We start from the raw sequence: 17207 nt of genomic DNA on the forward strand, positions 1-17207 counted from the left end.
TGATGGGTCTGTAGACCCCGAAAGTCAGAGAAGTGCTTTTGGAGTGTATATTCCATCTTTGGCAATGAGTCAGGGTAGGCGACTCCCGGATGGAGCAGACTAGGCCTGATTTAGTGTGTGATGCCCTACTTGCCTTGTACCGGGCAGAGAGGGAGGGGACGGATGTGGGCTTTTTGTGGGTCCCGGCCCATGTAGGAGTTCTGGGGAATGAAGTGGTAGACCAGGTGGCGAAGGAGGCGTTGAAAAATGAAAACATAGATGTGCTGGTTGCGTTTGGTAGGTCGGAAAATCGCAGTCTTATAAGAAAGGAAGTGTATGCCCAGTGGCAGCGAGAGTGGGACGAAGAGCAGAGGGGTAGACATTTCTATAATATTCAGAGGCGGGTCGGGGGCACTGCATCCTGGGGAAACAACAGAAGAGAGCAGGTCCTACTAACAAGATTGCGACTTGTCAACTGTGGACTGGCGTCTGATCTCCATGTGATTGGGAAGCACAGGAACGGCCTATGTGAGAGCTGTGGCAAAGCTGAGACTGTGTTTCATATTTTAATGGAGTGTCACAGGTTGACTGTACAAAGAAGAGCCCTTTTTTCAAGGATGTTTGGATTAGGAATTGGGTCGGTGTCTATCAGGGCGTTGCTTGGCCCTGATGCCAATCATCGGGAGGTCTGTGAGGCCCTTATGGACTTTATTTTTCTAACTGGGATGAGTGATCGGGTGTGAGGAGGGGGTGCAATAACCATGTGTAACCAGAGAACGGCAGCAATGCGCCGCGTGGCGTGAGTCTGCCGGAAATACACAAGAAGAAGAAGAAGAAGAAGAAACACGCCCGGAAGTGACGGAGTGTCAGGGAAAAAAGATCTCGCGATCTTTCCCTCAGGAGCAAACAAAAATGGTGGCTGCCTGTGAACACATGTGACTCCTGCTCCTGGATCTAGAATCCTACAATAACGGAACATTTACGGCCATATTGAAGAAAACCGCGGTCAGTGAGCGGGTCCGGGAGAGGCTTTGAGGAAACACTGCGGGACGGAAAATGCAGCACGACGACGTAAGTTTTGCCGCGTTTAAAAAGCTAATGCTAAGCTAACCACTGGTGCTAAACGAGTCTTATGCAAAATTAAACTTCTGGTATTATACAACCTGGTGTTTGTTATGGAAGAAGTGGAATATTTGAAATGTGATGAACCAGAATGATGAGTGGATGTAAGAGTTTGAGGGAGCTCTGTCAGATGAATGTACAGATCTATAATACAGTGATGAACTAACCACTTTAATCAGGCCAACAACAGAGTTTGTTTACAGCAAGAAAATGAAACATGGCAGCGCTAGTGTTGCCTTTTTCTTTATTGACTTTTATAGATGAATTCTAACATTCAACCATCCGCCTTTAACAACAAGCAAACTCCTCATAACGAATGAAATGATGGGCAATATCAAAACCATAAAGGTCCTAATCCGGATTATTGTGTTTGGAAACAATGAAGAAAAAGAAAGTAAATTACATAGTTATAAACTCTTTTCTTATTTTAGTTTAACCAGGAAAGTCCCACTGAGATTAAAAACCTCGTTTTCAAGGGAGTCCTTCATAGCCAAGAGGCAGTAAAGGAGTTATTCACATACAATTACACGTTATGAAAACCAGTTTCAATGACAAAGGGCGACTCAAGTGCTCTCAATCTGGACTTAAAAGCATTCAATGAAATAAGTTCAGTGATCATCCATAACTTTAACATATTTCTAACTTCTGTTTAAGGCAGTTTTCAGTTTCACTGTGACAGAAACGCTTAATAGTTTTTTGTTTTGTTTTACACTTCTCTGAGTGTACAATAAACAACAAGACATATGGCGCTCCAGTACAAGGAAACCAAATCAGGTACGGGGTCCTCAAGTAGAAGACAACATCCAATCCAATCCACTTTATTTATATAGCACATTTAAACAACAAAACGTTTCCAAAGTGCTGCACATGCAACAAAATCAATAAAACCAAAACAATGCAAATGAGCTCTACCGCTAACATGTGTAAAAGAGGATCTGACAATCTCAGTCAGATGAAGACTTTAGCGACTGTTGCAGTGTTCTTACAAATCACTGTGCCTTAAACTAACCCAGAGCTAAAAGTGGTCCCTTCTCTTTTTGCAGGTGATCTGGGACATTATCGGGAACAAGCAGTTCTGCTCCTACAAAGTCAAGTGAGTCTTACGTTCTTTTTGTGTTCCAACAATAACTACTAATAATAACTTATGTATTTACTCACAGTTTCCATGGTGTCATTAAAAAAAGGGTCAAACTGTTTTCCATTTGGTCATAAATCTTATTTTCTTGGAAAATGATGATGTTGCTGAACCATTTTTGCTGCACAAGTTGAGATCTCAACATTCTGCTCTGAAACACACTCCGAGGCTTCTTCTTGCTCTTAAGTTGCATGTTGTTTTCTCTTTTCTTATGAATATTGAAATTCCCCTCATTCCTCTGTTTGAAGGAATGTTTGCAAATCTCAAGATAAAAATGTGTAAATGTTTTTTCCGTTTGTAGCATTAGAAATCTAGAATTTGGACATTAAAATGGCATTAAATTGATCTGATGCTACTGCATAAGCCTGGACTTTAGATAAGTAATTAATAAGGTGACACTGAAGTGTCTTGCCAAAGGATACAGTACAGGTGAAACTCGGAAAATTAGAATATCGTCAAAAGGTTTCTGTACATACAATACAACTTAAAATATGAAACTAAATGATATAGACTTATAGACATGATATAGACATGCAGAGTGATATATGTCAAGCCTTTATTTGTTTTAAGTTGTAAAAATCCCACATTGAAAATCTCAAGAATATTACATGAAATCAATTTTAAAAAATGATTTTAAACAGAGAAATGTGGACCCTCTGAAAACTATAGTCATGCATATGTACTTAGTACTTGGTTAGGCCGTTTCACTTGAATGACGGCCTTAATGCGGTTGCGTGGCATGGATGCTCTCAGCCTGTGCCACTGCTGAGGTGTTATGAAAGACCAGGAAGCTTCAACCAGAGGATTCTGACATCTGAAGACCATGTCCAGGATCCGTCTGTGTGTGGAGGCTCTTGATGCTCTGACTCCAGCCTCAGTCCTCTCCTTGTGAAGGTCCCCCACACTTTTGAATTGCCTTTTCCTGACAGTCCTCTCCAGACTGAGGTCATCCCTCCGGCTTGTGCACCTTTTTCTTCCACACCTTTCCCTTCCACTCTATTAATGTGCTTTGATACAGCACTTTGAGAACATCCAACTTCTTTTGCTATTCACGTTATTCCGCCCCGCCCACTTTGGACTCTTTTTGCTTTGACTCGGCACTTCCGTTGTCCTGACACTTCCGGTCGAGCGTGAAGCCCGTTCTATAAGCGGAGAGTGAGGGAAACAGTTCACCGCTCAAATCTGATGTTTAGTCGATTGAGTTGTGTAAAATATCCAATGTTCATTTGCACCAACAAGTCACTGCACCGTTTCTCTAGCGGCCTGAAAACGGCTTTGTTTTCATGTAGTAACTGATTTTATGTGGACTTCTCCAGTCCCATGTTAACAGATCGGAGAAAAGGGGCGGGCACAATTCATGACGGCGCCAACGCGAGCCTCCGGAAAAAAATGAATGATGATGGTTTTCTGCACAACTGTCAGGTCAGCAGTCTTCCCCCTGAGGGTGAATTCTCCTGAACCAGACTGAGAGACCATTTAAGGTCTCAGGGACCCTTTGCAGGTGTTTTGGATTCATTGGCTGATAAAAGGGTGACACTGTGAGCTACAATATGGTCTAATTTCACAGTAGTCTGATCTTATGAGTCAGAGCATCAAGAGCCTCCACACACAGACGGATCCTGGACATGGTCTTCAGATGTCAGAATCCTCTGGTTGAAGCTTCCTGGTCTTCCATAACACCTCAGCAGTGGCACAGGCTGAGAGCATCCATGCCACGCAACCGCATTAAGGCTGTCATTCAAGTACAACGGGCCCAACCAAGTACTGAGTACATATGCATGACTATAGTTTTCAGAGGGTCCACATTTCTGTTTAAAATACTTTTTTTTATTGATTTCATGTAATAGTCTAATCTTCTGAGATGTTGAATTTTTACAAGATGTAAGCCATAATTTTCAAAAATGAAAACAAATAAAGGCTTGACATAGTTATGTCACTTTGCATGTCATGAGTCTATATTATATATTAGTTTCACATTTGAAGTTGAATTACAGAAATACATGAACTTTTCTATGATATTCTAGTGTTCCCAGTTTCACTTGTAAACACTGAAACGGGACAATAATCGTTGGTTTTGTTGTGACTGAGATGCTTGTTTCCTGATTTAACTTTGAAACATGGACTTGTTTTTCAGAACAAAGAGTCAGAACTTCTGTCGAAATGAGTACAGCCTCACAGGACTCTGCAACCGCTCCTCCTGCCCCCTGGCCAACAGCCAGTACGCCACCATCAGGGAGGAGAAAGGTACTGCAGCTGCCACTACTCGTCCTCCTTAAAGAGCGGCTTTTACACTTGGTTTATCCATTTGCTAATTAAATATTGATCTAAAACAACACACACTAAATATCCATTAGTTCTGCTTCCTGATTATTAAAGCAGACTAGTTCTAAGGTCATGGCGCGTGTGGTGAAGCTTTGGCCATTGTCATTGCCATCAGCTGCAGACCAACCCTCTCATGTACCTTCTGTATTTCATTCTATCTTTACTATAACCCTCGTATGCTATAACGCTCATGTACGAGAGTTAAGAGTTGAGCACGAACATTTGTCGATGATAAATAACTCCGATGGTAAAGTATGAGCTGCTGCTGTTTAATTAATAATCCGTTCATCATTCGTTCAATTGTCAAATTGAAAACAAAAATGGAATTACAGAGAAAAGTCTTCTATGTGCATATTTCAATGTAATGAAATCAAATCACTCTTAATCTAGCCCAGTGTAGGATGGAGATGATGGACTGGTTTATGTGGAGCAGTACATTGACTCAGACTGATGAAGCTCATTGCTGACTGCACAAAGGCCATGTAACGGTAATGGTGGGAGATCTCTCAAAACTTCGGTTGATGAGATGTATGACTTTTTTGGCGCAGCAGCTTGATGTCTTGCGTGCCTTATCCACAGATAAGGATGTTTTGGTCCAATGTCCTACGAATCCCCGCCATTAGTGACACAATGTCACGTGATCATTTCTTCATCTGAAAGTGGTCATTGACTATGATGTCTCAGAAGACGAGAGGGAAACCGACAAATTCTGGAAGGTGAGGCCTTTTATGGACCGTATACTTACCAGCTGCCACCTTCAGGCTCGTCCAGAATGCGTCTCAATAGACGAGCAGATGATCCCGGTTACAGGGGCCTGTCCATTCAATACGGGCCACTAAAGCCAAATCCAGTGGGAATGAAGAACTTTGTGCTGGCGTCAGTAGGTTGAAAAACCCTGGCTTCGAAGGTTCAGGACTCAGATGGATTGGGTCTAGGAACATTAGTCATCAAACGTCTGTGTGAAACCCTCACTGCTGGCACACAGGGATTTGAAAATAAAGCTGTTAAGAGTGATTTGGTTTAATTAGCCTTGAAATGAAACATGCACCGAGCAGACTTTTAGGTTGGCTAATATTGTTTTTGTTTTCAATTTGAAATCTATTGAAAAGGTGCTGGGGTTCAGAGGTCAATCGACGTTTTGAAGGAGTAAACGTTGTGTCTTGTGTTTGTCCAGGTCAGTGCTTCTTGTACATGAAGGTGATCGAGAGGGCGGCGTTTCCGGCCAAAATGTGGGAGAAGGTCAGACAGCGCGGCTTTACTCTTTGTCCCATGAAGGTTTGCAGATGATTGAGCTGCGTCTGTTTCAGGTGAAGCTGAGCAGAAACTACGAGAAGGCGCTGGAGCAGATCGACGAGAACCTGATCTACTGGCCACGCTTCCTCCGACACAAGTGCAAACAGCGCTTCACCAAGATCACACAGTACCTCATCCGCATGCGCAAGCTGGAGCTCAAGAGGCGGTCAGTCTATTATAGCATTATCACACAGCTCAAGAGGCGGTCAGTCTATTATAGCATTATCACACAGTACCTCATCCGCATGCGCAAGCTGGAGCTCAAGAGGCGGTCAGTCTATTATAGCATTATCACACAGTACCTCATCCGCATGCGCAAGCTGGAGCTCAAGAGGCAGTCAGTCTATTATAGCTTTATCACACAGTACCTCATCCGCATGCGCAAGCTGGAGCTCAAGAGGCGGTCAGTCTATTATAGCATTATCACACAGTACCTCATCCGCATGCGCAAGCTGGAGCTCAAGAGGCGGTCAGTCTATTATAGCATTATCACACAGTACCTCATCCGCATGCGCAAGCTGGAGCTCAAGAGACCGTCAGTCTATTATAACATTATCACACAGCTCAAGAGGCGGTCAGTCTATTATAACATTATCACACAGTACCTCATCCGCATGCAAGCTGGAGCTCAAGAGGCGGTCAGTCTATTATAGCTTTATCACACAGTACCTCATCCGCATGCGCAAGCTGGAGCTCAAGAGGCGGTCAGTCTATTATAGCTTTATCACACAGTACCTCATCCGCATGCGCAAGCTGGAGCTCAAGAGGCGGTCAGTCTATTATAGCATTATCACACAGTACCTCATCCGCATGCAAGCTGGAGCTCAAGAGGCGGTCAGTCTATTATAGCTTTATCACACAGTACCTCATCCGCATGCGCAAGCTGGAGCTCAAGAGGCGGTCAGTCTATTATAGCATTATCACACAGTACCTCATCCGCATGCAAGCTGGAGCTCAAGAGGCGGTCAGTCTATTATAGCATTATCACACAGTACCTCATCCACATGCGCAAGCTGGAGCTCAAGAGGCGGTCAGTCTATTACAGCATTATCACACAGTACCTCATCCACATGCGCAAGCTGGAGCTCAAGAGGCGGTCAGTCTATTACAGCATTATCACACAGTACCTCATCCACATGCGCAAGCTGGAGCTCAAGAGGCGGTCAGTCTATTATAGCATTATCACACAGTACCTCATCCGCATGCGCAAGCTGGAGCTCAAGAGGCGGTCAGTCTATTATAGCTTTATCACACAGTACCTCATCCGCATGCGCAAGCTGGAGCTCAAGAGGCGGTCAGTCTATTATAGCTTTCACACAGTACCTCATCCGCATGCAAGCTGGAGCTCAAGAGGCGGTCAGTCTATTACAGCATTATCACACAGTACCTCATCCGCATGCAAGCTGGAGCTCAAGAGGCGGTCAGTCTATTATAGCATTATCACACAGTACCTCATCCGCATGCAAGCTGGAGCTCAAGAGGCGGTCAGTCTATTATAGCTTTATCACACAGTACCTCATCCGCATGCGCAAGCTGGAGCTCAAGAGGCGGTCAGTCTATTATAACATTATCACACAGTACCTCATCCGCATGCGCAAGCTGGAGCTCAAGAGGCGGTCAGTCTATTATAGCATTATCACACAGTACCTCATCCGCATGCGCAAGCTGGAGCTCAAGAGGCGGTCAGTCTATTATAGCTTTATCACACAGTACCTCATCCGCATGCAAGCTGGAGCTCAAGAGGCGGTCAGTCTATTACAGCATTATCACACAGTACCTCATCCGCATGCAAGCTGGAGCTCAAGAGGCGGTCAGTCTATTATAGCATTATCACACAGTACCTCATCCGCATGCAAGCTGGAGCTCAAGAGGCGGTCAGTCTTTATCACACAGTACCTCATCCGCATGCAAGCTGGAGCTCAAGAGGCGGTCAGTCTATTACAGCATTATCACACAGTACCTCATCCGCATGCAAGCTGGAGCTCAAGAGGCGGTCAGTCTATTATAGCATTATCACACAGTGCACAGTGGGCGGCACGGTAGCGCAGCGGTTAGCGCTCTCGCTTCACAGCTAGAAGGTCCGGGTTCGATTCCCACCTGGACGGGGCCTTTCTGTGTGGAGTTTGCATGTTCTCCCCGTGTCTGTGTAGGTTTCCTCCGGGTACTCCGGTTTCCCCTACCACTAAAAACATGCACAATAGGCCAGGATGAATGATGTGTGTGAGTGAATGTATGGTGGTGTCAGAGGGTCTGTTGGCGCAGACGTGTGTAGTCGCGAAAGCGCCTCTGACAGTCTCCCCCAGGGGGAACTGAAGCTACAAACGTAGTTTACCACCACCGAGTATGGAGTGAATGTACAATTGTCTCATGTAAAGCGCTTTGTGACTATATGTCTGTGAAAGGCGCTATAGAAATAAAGATCTTCTTCTTCTTCTTCTTCTTCTTCTTCTTCTTCTTCTTCTTCTTCTTCTTCAGTACCTCATCCGCATGCACAAGCTGGATTTTTGTCCCTTTTTTTTCTAGCGTTTTCATCCTCTGTTTTGAAGATGTTTTTGGATTTGGGTAAAGCCAGAGTGTGTTCAGGTGTTGGTTTGTGTTTCAGGAGGAAGCTGGTGCCTCTGAGCAGGAAAGTGGAGCAGCGAGAGAAAAGGAAAGAGGTCAGAGATGATCAAACGAGTAAAACCGTGTGAAAATCCTTCATGTGGAATAATCCTTTTCCGTTTTGCAGGAAAAAGCTCTGATCGCGGCACAACTGGACAACGCCATCGAGAAGGAGCTGCTGGAGCGACTCAAACAGGGGACGGTATGAACATGTGACCCGGGGTTAAACCTTTAAACATCACCGCGGTTAGAAAAGAATTTAAGGACTCACGATAAACCGCCATGATTAATATATTGTCTTAGCGTTTAATAAATGACAGATAAACATTGCATTTGGGCTCAATATTTGCACATTTTTCATTTAAACAAAGCTTTTCTGTCATTTTTACATTTTAGAGTTGGTTTATCTCAATATCTTTGACTTTGGTAAAGGCTGAAGACACAGCCCAGTGTTCACTCAACGGCAGCTTCCATAATCCAATGTGCAGATCAAATTTGATCCATTTTCATGATAACCACATAATGTTTCCAAAGGAAGAGTCCCAAAAGAACTGTGTGCAGCTGTGTTTACATTCATTTGTGTAGGACATCAGTTTGCTCCTTCCGATGTGGATAATAATATTCTATTATCACAATTATTTCCCCCCCACTGATCGATCTCGATTTTCGATTCCATTACATTTTTTCATAATAAATGAAATCCATTCATAAAATTGGATACATGTATTATTGAAACCTGAGCTCAAAGAAAGACAAATGCTTTCATCAAGTCTCATTTAACGCACTAAAGTCTCATCCAAACGAGGTCCTGTTTGTGCCACAGAAATGGCATTTGTAAACCTGTCCATTATAAAGTCACAACCATGATTGAGATTGACCATTCAATTAAATTTAAAGATTAAATTTCGATTAATTACGCAGCCCTATAATATTCGATTGCCTATTTTGACTCTAAAGTCGTTATTTGAGTGAATTGACTTGACAGGAGGTTGAAGGTAAAGGTAAAACATTGGTGAACCTCGGACAGTTGTTTTCTTCCTTCATTTGGCTAAAACCTGGTGACAGGACCTTTATTAAAGGAAGTGTGGTCTTTTCAGTACGGAGACATCTACAACTTCCCGGTGCACGCCTTCGACCGAGCGCTGGAGCAGCAGGACGAGGAGGAGGCGGAGGAAGAGGAGGAGGAGGAGGAAGATGAGGTGAAGATCTGAGCATTGTTAAATCTTGGCTTTAGTATTTTACATTGTGAAATCTGGCTTTTTCATGTGGAATGTGTAACTGACCCATTCTTATTATCCTTTGCAAAAGAGGCCTGTCTGAACAGTTTTACAAATTCAGTAAACATACAGTATAGACAATAACATTCATTCAGTTAAAACAACAGCATTAATATCATAATTAAACACAAGAGCATTCACATGGGGGGGGCTCCTTCAGAAGAGTTTCCAACTGTTCAAGGGGCAGAAGACTGTCCACAACTAAAGTCTTCTGTGCCTCATTCCAATTCCATTCTGTCTTTACACGGTGTGACTCGAGAGTCAGACTGTCCTGACCCCTCGACTGGTCAGCATTTGACCTGACTTTTATTACATTGAACAAAGAATCAGGCAGGACACCAAGAAGAGCTGTGTAGAAACGGCAGCAGGGCTGGACTGGCCATCGGGAGAACCGGGAGTTTTCCCGATGGGCCAACGTATACCTGACACCGGCCCACAATTATACCTGACACCGGCCCACAATTATACCTGACACCGGCCCACAATTATACCTGACACCGGCCCACAATTATACCTGACACCGGCCCACAATTATACCTGACACCGGCCCACAATTATACCTGACACCGACCCACAATTATACCTGACACCGGCCCACAATTATACCTGACACCGGCCCACAATTATACCTGACACCGGCCCACAATTAGACCTGACACCGGCCCACAATTATACCTGACACCGGCCCACAATTAGCGCCAACAGCTATTGGAATTTCTATCATTACATAGATGCAATTACACAATTCCTCCACTAGAGGGATGTGACGCCTTTTATCCCCTGCAGGTGGCGCTTTCCTGAGTCATGGTTCACAGATAATCTGGTATAATGAGCGATGGGCCTCTGGGACATAACACTCATGCCCCTCACATTGTGAATATAAGAGGAAATCGTTTATTGTGACCTCATTAACGCAACGCACATTTTAAGATTGTTAAGTCATTTTACAAAAGTTCCATCAACCGAGTGCTTGAATCATCAGAAACAACATGCAGCGATTGTCCTTGATTCGTAGTTATACTGTTTTAGTTCAAGGACTTATTGTTTTTCTCATCACGTCGACTATTGCTTTGAATATGACGTTGTTTTTTTTGTTCTGTTTTTTTGAGCTTGACCCACAAGTCCCAGGCCGATTTTTTCTGCCAGTCCAGCCATGAACGGCAGACAAAGCTTGTAGACCATGTGTGACCGGTGTGTGTTTTCAGGACGTGGGGAAGAGAGAGTTTGTGGCGGACGACGAAGTGGAGGAGAGCGACATCAGCGACTTCGAGGTGAAAAGGTTTTCAGTCTTTTGCGCCACAATAAGCAGAACAGGAAATGGAAACACTAACAGCTTTAGCGTCGTATGAAACGTTTTCTCATTAACATCTCAGTTTTATTGCAAGAGTAAAAATGGGACCGAACTCTTCAGATGCAATACTCAAAACATCACCAAGTTTCCCAGGAAGTGACTCCAACATGGTCTCGCCCACGCTTATTCATTCACAAATACTGACAAGTTTGGTATCCATGTGTAGCACGAAAGGCTGTGACTGAGGTGACGCTGTAATCCAAATATGGTCATTTCCTTTGTGGGAGACAGCAGCGGCTAAAGAGAAGGAGAAATATACACATGTGCAGACAAAGGGACTAAGCTTTAGGGCCGTTTTCATTCCTCTCTCCAGAAGACTCCACACGCACAGACTTCACTCACTACATTTGAAAGATTTTTCACACATGGATTCATACAGATTTAATTCCTGACAGATTTATTGAGACAGCATGGATCTCTCTAAATGTACAGTTTCCTTTGCCCCTGCAGCGTCTCGCTTTAACTGAAGGTTTCCTCTGTTTCCGTTTCTCTTTAGGACATGAACAAACTGGGGACGAGCAGCGAAGAGGAGGAAGAGGAGACGTCCAGTGAAGCAGAGGAGGAAATGGAGATTGAACTCCATAAAGACACTGGACTACAACAGAAGAAGAAGAAACTGTCCAAAGGGAAGAGCCCTGCGAACAGCGCCGCCCGGAGGAAACGCGCCTACGTGGAGATCGAGTACGAACACGAGACCGAGCCCGCCTCCAAGAGCAGGAACACGTAAAACTGGCCAATCAGGCGCCGCGGAAGGACTGTCAATCAGAGCGTCATCAGAGAGTAGCCAATCAGGAGCAGAGATGGCCTCGGGGGCGTTACCGTTTCATGTGTTTCTCACTTTTGCTTCTGATATGTTTGTAAATGGAAATAAATCATTTGTGACTCTTTTATGAAAACCAGGTCTGTGTTCGTCAGAGGGAAGTCGTTTATGAGCAACATTTAACACAAACATTAACATCACTTTTTTCACTATTGATGCTGAAATAAGACCTCTTTTTGCTCTGCTGGGATATGTCTGACTAAATATCTGTAGAGGAAGGTTATATCAGGGTGACGGTGCTGAAATGGAGCATCCTCTGCCTCTTTGTGTTGCTTTACTCATCTCGGCGGCGCAGCAGCTCTTAGAGAAGGTCCCGGGTACGACTGGGCAAATGCAATCTCTACTCTGGTCTCTCAATAACTTTCTCATGGTCAGGTTCACAGCCATTTCTTTGGCAGAAACAAACAGGTCTAGAGTTTGGAGGAAAGAATCATCTACAATTAATTTTATGCACAAACCAAAAATCGAGATCAATTAAATAACAGTGATAACATTTTTTTGACATAACATCCGCTCAGAAAACCTAAGCGGGCCATCTGGGAAGATTCTGAGAATTTGGTTGATTTTTGGACGGAATGACCCAACGGGGTCTGAAGATAGAAAATGCGCAGGAGTCTGGACGTCGTCTGCGGGAGAATTTGATTTGCCATCAATGTTTGGTCTTACCAGTGAAGTGTAAAACCCTCTGTCGAGCGTCAAACTGATGCACCAGCAAAACACTGAGGGTCTGAGAACCACGGCTCTGCCAGAGATAAGACTGTACAGCCTGACCCAATCAGTTCACTTGATTCTGTAACCGTGGGCAAAAAAAACATTAAGGAGTTTGATTCATTGTTTAATTATTTCTTGCAACAAAAGTCACATATCAAAACATTTTACAAACAAGTAAATAATACACATAAAAACACTGTCACAAAGCCACAGATGGTTAAGCTACAGGAGGAGTAATACTACAAGAAAGTCCAGTTATTGAAGTTTAAATGTGTTGCAAATGTCATGGACTGCAATTTGACTTGAGATTTATGAAATAGTTTGTTTTCTCCAAAGTCTGGAGCCCGACACCCCGTGTGGAGTCACAGCAGCGGCTGTTGGTTCAGCGCCTGGACTCTGGCGGCGAACAGCAGGACTCTCTTCTCCAGCTCAGAGTTCAGCTGCGCCTCAGTCGCTCGGGGATTCTGCTGGATGAACTCGGCCACGCTGTGGATGCAGTCCCTCTGAAAACAACACAGGACTTTATTGATCTCAACACTCAGCGGGAGCAAAGAGTCAGGGAGAACAAGGTTAATATCATAAACCTCCCCTTTGCTGTGCAGCTGTTTCAATCAAGACAAAAGCCTGGCGTGGCTGTAGTGGGACGGACCGGGCAGAGCAAAGGTGGTCACTGTTTTCGGCTTCACCTTAACATTTAACATTCCTTGTTAAACCTTTCTTGTTTGCCGGGAGGGAAGCCCCGCCCCCAGCTGCTGACATCACTGTGGCTTGTTTCTTGGTTCAGCTTTTAACTGGTTCCACATTGGCTCCAGCCAGCAGTTTTCCAGTGGAAAACAAAAGAACCCGTTCTGAAACTGGAACCGGCTCCTGCACCAGCTCAGCGCCTGGTCCGGTTTTGATGAGAGCTTTGTAGCTTTGCCTGATACCTCCCTGTATAAGACAAGTAAACCTATGAGAGGCATCATTGTGTCTCTTTGAAAAGGTTGTTTTAAAGTGGTACAGCCGTGTGTCGCCGCCTCTGGTCTGAGCCCATGAGGCCTGAGGGGACCGGACCTCTTACAGGCCTGAGGGGACTGGACCTCTTACAGGCCTGAGGGGACCGGACCTCTTACAGGCCTGAGGGGACTGGACCTCTTACAGGTCTGAGGGGACCGGACCTCTTACAGGCCTGAGGGGACCGGACCTCTTACAGGCCTGAGGGGACCGGACCTCTTACAGGCCTGAGGGGACCGGACCTCTTACAGGCCTGAGGGGACCGGACCTCTTACAGGCCTGAGGGGACCGGACCTCTTACAGGCCTGAGGGGACCGGACCTCTTACAGTTCAACACATTTAGGCCCAAAATGAGAGTGGAATTGGGAAAACGATGACAAAAACTGAACTGTTGCACATTTGAAGTTCCCCTGCGAGTAAATGGTCTGAACGTACAGAGTACCTTGTGTTTGTTTGGATATAGAGAGTACCTTGTGTTTGTTTGGATATAGAGAGTACCTTGTGTTTGTTTGGATGTAGAGAGTACCTTGTGTTTGTTTGGATGTAGAGAGTACCTTGTGTTTGTTTGGATGTAGAGAGTACCTTGTGTTTGTTTGGATGTAGAGAGTACCTTGTGTTTGTTTGGATGTAGAGAGTACCTTGTGTTTGTTTGGATGTAGAGAGTACCTTGTGTTTGTTTGGATGTAGAGAGTACCTTGTGTTTGTTTGGATATAGAGAGTACCTTGTGTTTGTTTGGATGTAGAGAGTACCTTGTGTTTGTTTGGATATAGAGAGTACCTTGTGTTTGTTTGGATGTAGAGAGTACCTTGTGTTTGTTTGGATGTAGAGAGTACCTTGTGTTTGTTTGGATGTAGAGAGTACCTTGAAGGCGTTGATCTGGTCCTGTCCCGTGAGCCGGTTATACAGCTCCGAGGCCAGACGCACCCCCGTCACCGACGCCAGCACCCCACGGTCCTCGTCCGACTGCGAGTTCAGCCACTGCCACAGCGCCACCTGGTGCAGAGGAGGAGAGCTTAGACACAGAGACACCTCCACCCACAGGACAGAGACACCTCCACCACCTGAGCACCCACAGGACAGAGACACCTCCTCCACCCACAGGACAGAGACACCTCCTCCACCCACAGGACAGAGACACCTCCACCCACAGGACAGAGACACCTCCACCTCCACCCACAGGACAGAGACACCACCTCCACCCACAGGACAGAGACACCTCCACCCACAGGACAGAGACACCTCCTCCACCCACAGGACAGAGACACCTCCTCCACCCACAGGACAGAGACACCTCCACCCACAGGACAGAGACACCTCCTCCACCCACAGGACAGAGACACCTCCTCCACCCACAGGACAGAGACACCTCCACCCACAGGACAGAGACACCTCCACCACCTGAGCACCCACAGGACAGAGACACCTCCACCCACAGGACAGAGACACCTCCACCCACAGGACAGAGACACCTCCACCACCTGAGCACCCACAGGACAGAGACACCTCCACCCACAGGACAGAGACACCACCTCCACCCACAGGACAGAGACACCTCCACCACCTGAGCACCCACAGGACAGAGACACCTCCACCCACAGGACAGAGACACCTCCACCCACAGGACAGAGACACCTCCACCCACAGGACAGAGACACTACACCTGAGCACCTACAGGACAGAGACACTACACCTGAGCACCCACAGGACAGAGACACCTCCACCCACAGGACAGAGACACCACCTCCACCCACAGGACAGAGACACCTCCACCACCTGAGCACCCACAGGACAGAGACACCTCCACCCACAGGACAGAGACACCTCCACCCACAGGACAGAGACACCACCTCCACCCACAGGACAGAGACACCTCCACCCACAGGACAGAGACACCACCTCCACCCACAGGACAGAGACACCTCCTCCACCCACAGGACAGAGACACCTCCACCCACAGGACAGAGACACCACCTCCACCCACAGGACAGAGACACCTCCACCCACAGGACAGAGACACCTCCACCCACAGGACAGAGACACCTCCTCCACCCACAGGACAGAGACACCACCTCCACCCACAGGACAGAGACACCTCCACCACCTGAGCACCCACAGGACAGAGACACCTCCACCCACAGGACAGAGACACCTCCACCCACAGGACAGAGACACCACCTCCACCCACAGGACAGAGACACCTCCACCCACAGGACAGAGACACTACACCTGAGCACCTACAGGACAGAGACACTACACCTGAGCACCCACAGGACAGAGACACCTCCACCCACAGGACAGAGACACCACCTCCACCCACAGGACAGAGACACCTCCACCACCTGAGCACCCACAGGACAGAGACACCTCCACCCACAGGACAGAGACACCACCTCCACCCACAGGACAGAGACACCTCCTCCACCCACAGGACAGAGACACCACCTCCACCCACAGGACAGAGACACCTCCACCCACAGGACAGAGACACCTCCTCCACCCACAGGACAGAGACACCTCCACCCACAGGACAGAGACACCTCCTCCACCCACAGGACAGAGACACTACACCTGAGCACCCACAGGACAGAGACACCTCCTCCACCCACAGGACAGAGACACCTCCTCCACCCACAGGACAGAGACACCTCCACCTGAGCACCCACAGGACAGAGACTCCTCCTCCTGAGCACCCACAGGACAGAGACTCCTCCTCCTGAGCACCCACAGGACAGAGACTCCTCCTCCTGAGCACCCACAGATGTGTTTTTTTGGTATAAGACATTTTAAATCAGGTCAACTTTCTTTCTTTCTTTCTTAATAATGTTGTGCAATATGGAGCTAACATGTCATGCTTGAGTACTGGAAATATTCCCTTGATATTTGTAAAGTAACTGTATTCTAAGTATTGTAGTAACTTTACCAGAATACTCAGAGTACTCTGAGTACATGTATTTAGCCTGCACACTTTGGCTCGGCGTGGTGTACAATAGTTTGCATAAAGCTCACCTGCTGAAGGAGCTCCGCGTTGGACATGTTTCCTCCCGAGGTCAGTGAACCCGACATGGCCAAAACACGGATCGAAAACGATTCAAAGGTACGAAAACCTTCAAATACTTGACGAGGACAATGGATGAACTCCTTTTCCAGATCAATGTCTCAGCCACGTTCACTGATGTGTGAGGGAACTCTGGGAAAGCAGCTGAAACCGCAGCAGTCTGGTGGAAACTGAAGTCTCCTCCCGACTTCCTGTTTACTCTTTTCTTCTTCTTCTGCGCGGAGGCGCGGACACACAGCGCCGCCTCCAGGTCTTTTTTTTCACTTTGTAAAAATTACAACCTCACACTTAGGCTGCGTCCGAAACCATCACATTACAGCCTCTGACACTAGCTACTAACTCCTTAACTTTCATGGGGTCGACTGTTAGATCTGTGCAGTTAGGGAACTAGAGCTTTAGCAGCATTTGAACAATCCGTCCATCCTTAAACAGGGGAAAGGGAAGTGACATCACCAACAGCTGCTTTTCTTCTTCTTTAAAGTTATTGGTGGACTGAGGCCAAACAAAAGTGCATGTCGCCCCCTAGTGTCCAGGGGGAGGAGGGGCT

General features: G+C 46.3%; 2 protein-coding genes across 2 annotated transcripts; one reads left to right on the top strand and one right to left on the bottom strand.

The window, feature by feature from the left end:
* The first annotated feature begins 885 nt into the window (after positions 1–885).
* On the top strand, positions 886–12017 carry mak16 (MAK16 homolog). The gene is made up of 10 exons (XM_079563765.1): positions 886–1050; positions 2145–2194; positions 4371–4480; positions 5733–5797; positions 5866–6017; positions 8454–8508; positions 8580–8654; positions 9550–9651; positions 10935–11000; positions 11577–12017. Exons 1-10 carry the CDS (start codon positions 1036–1038, stop codon positions 11805–11807), a joined length of 921 nt encoding a protein of 306 aa, XP_079419891.1. The 5' UTR covers positions 886–1035; the 3' UTR covers positions 11808–12017.
* Positions 12018–12938: 921 nt separating this feature from the next.
* Positions 12939–16870, bottom strand: LOC306975464 (uncharacterized protein). Its single transcript, XM_079572997.1, has 3 exons — positions 16612–16870; positions 14467–14598; positions 12939–13114 (listed from the first exon to the last, which is right to left on the bottom strand). Exons 1-3 carry the CDS (start codon positions 16666–16668, stop codon positions 12974–12976), a joined length of 330 nt encoding a protein of 109 aa, XP_079429123.1. The 5' UTR covers positions 16669–16870; the 3' UTR covers positions 12939–12973.
* Positions 16871–17207: the final 337 nt, after the last annotated feature.

Source organism: Gobius niger (genome assembly GCF_951799975.1).
Source record: "Gobius niger genome assembly, chromosome: 1".
NCBI lineage: Eukaryota > Metazoa > Chordata > Actinopteri > Gobiiformes > Gobiidae > Gobius > Gobius niger.

Coding starts and splice junctions, on each gene's coding strand:
- mak16 (XM_079563765.1), top strand. Junction 2,195..4,370: donor TTCTGCTCCTACAAAGTCAA/GTGAGTCTTACG, acceptor CTTGTTTTTCAG/AACAAAGAGTCAGAACTTCT. Junction 8,655..9,549: donor AGCGACTCAAACAGGGGACG/GTATGAACATGT, acceptor TGGTCTTTTCAG/TACGGAGACATCTACAACTT.
- LOC306975464 (XM_079572997.1), bottom strand. CDS start 16,668: ATGTCGGGTTCACTGACCTCGGGAGGAAACATGTCCAACGCGGAGCTC. Junction 14,599..16,611: donor ACGCGGAGCTCCTTCAGCAG/GTGAGCTTTATG, acceptor CCTCTGCACCAG/GTGGCGCTGTGGCAGTGGCT. Junction 13,115..14,466: donor ACCAGATCAACGCCTTCAAG/GTACTCTCTACA, acceptor TGTTGTTTTCAG/AGGGACTGCATCCACAGCGT.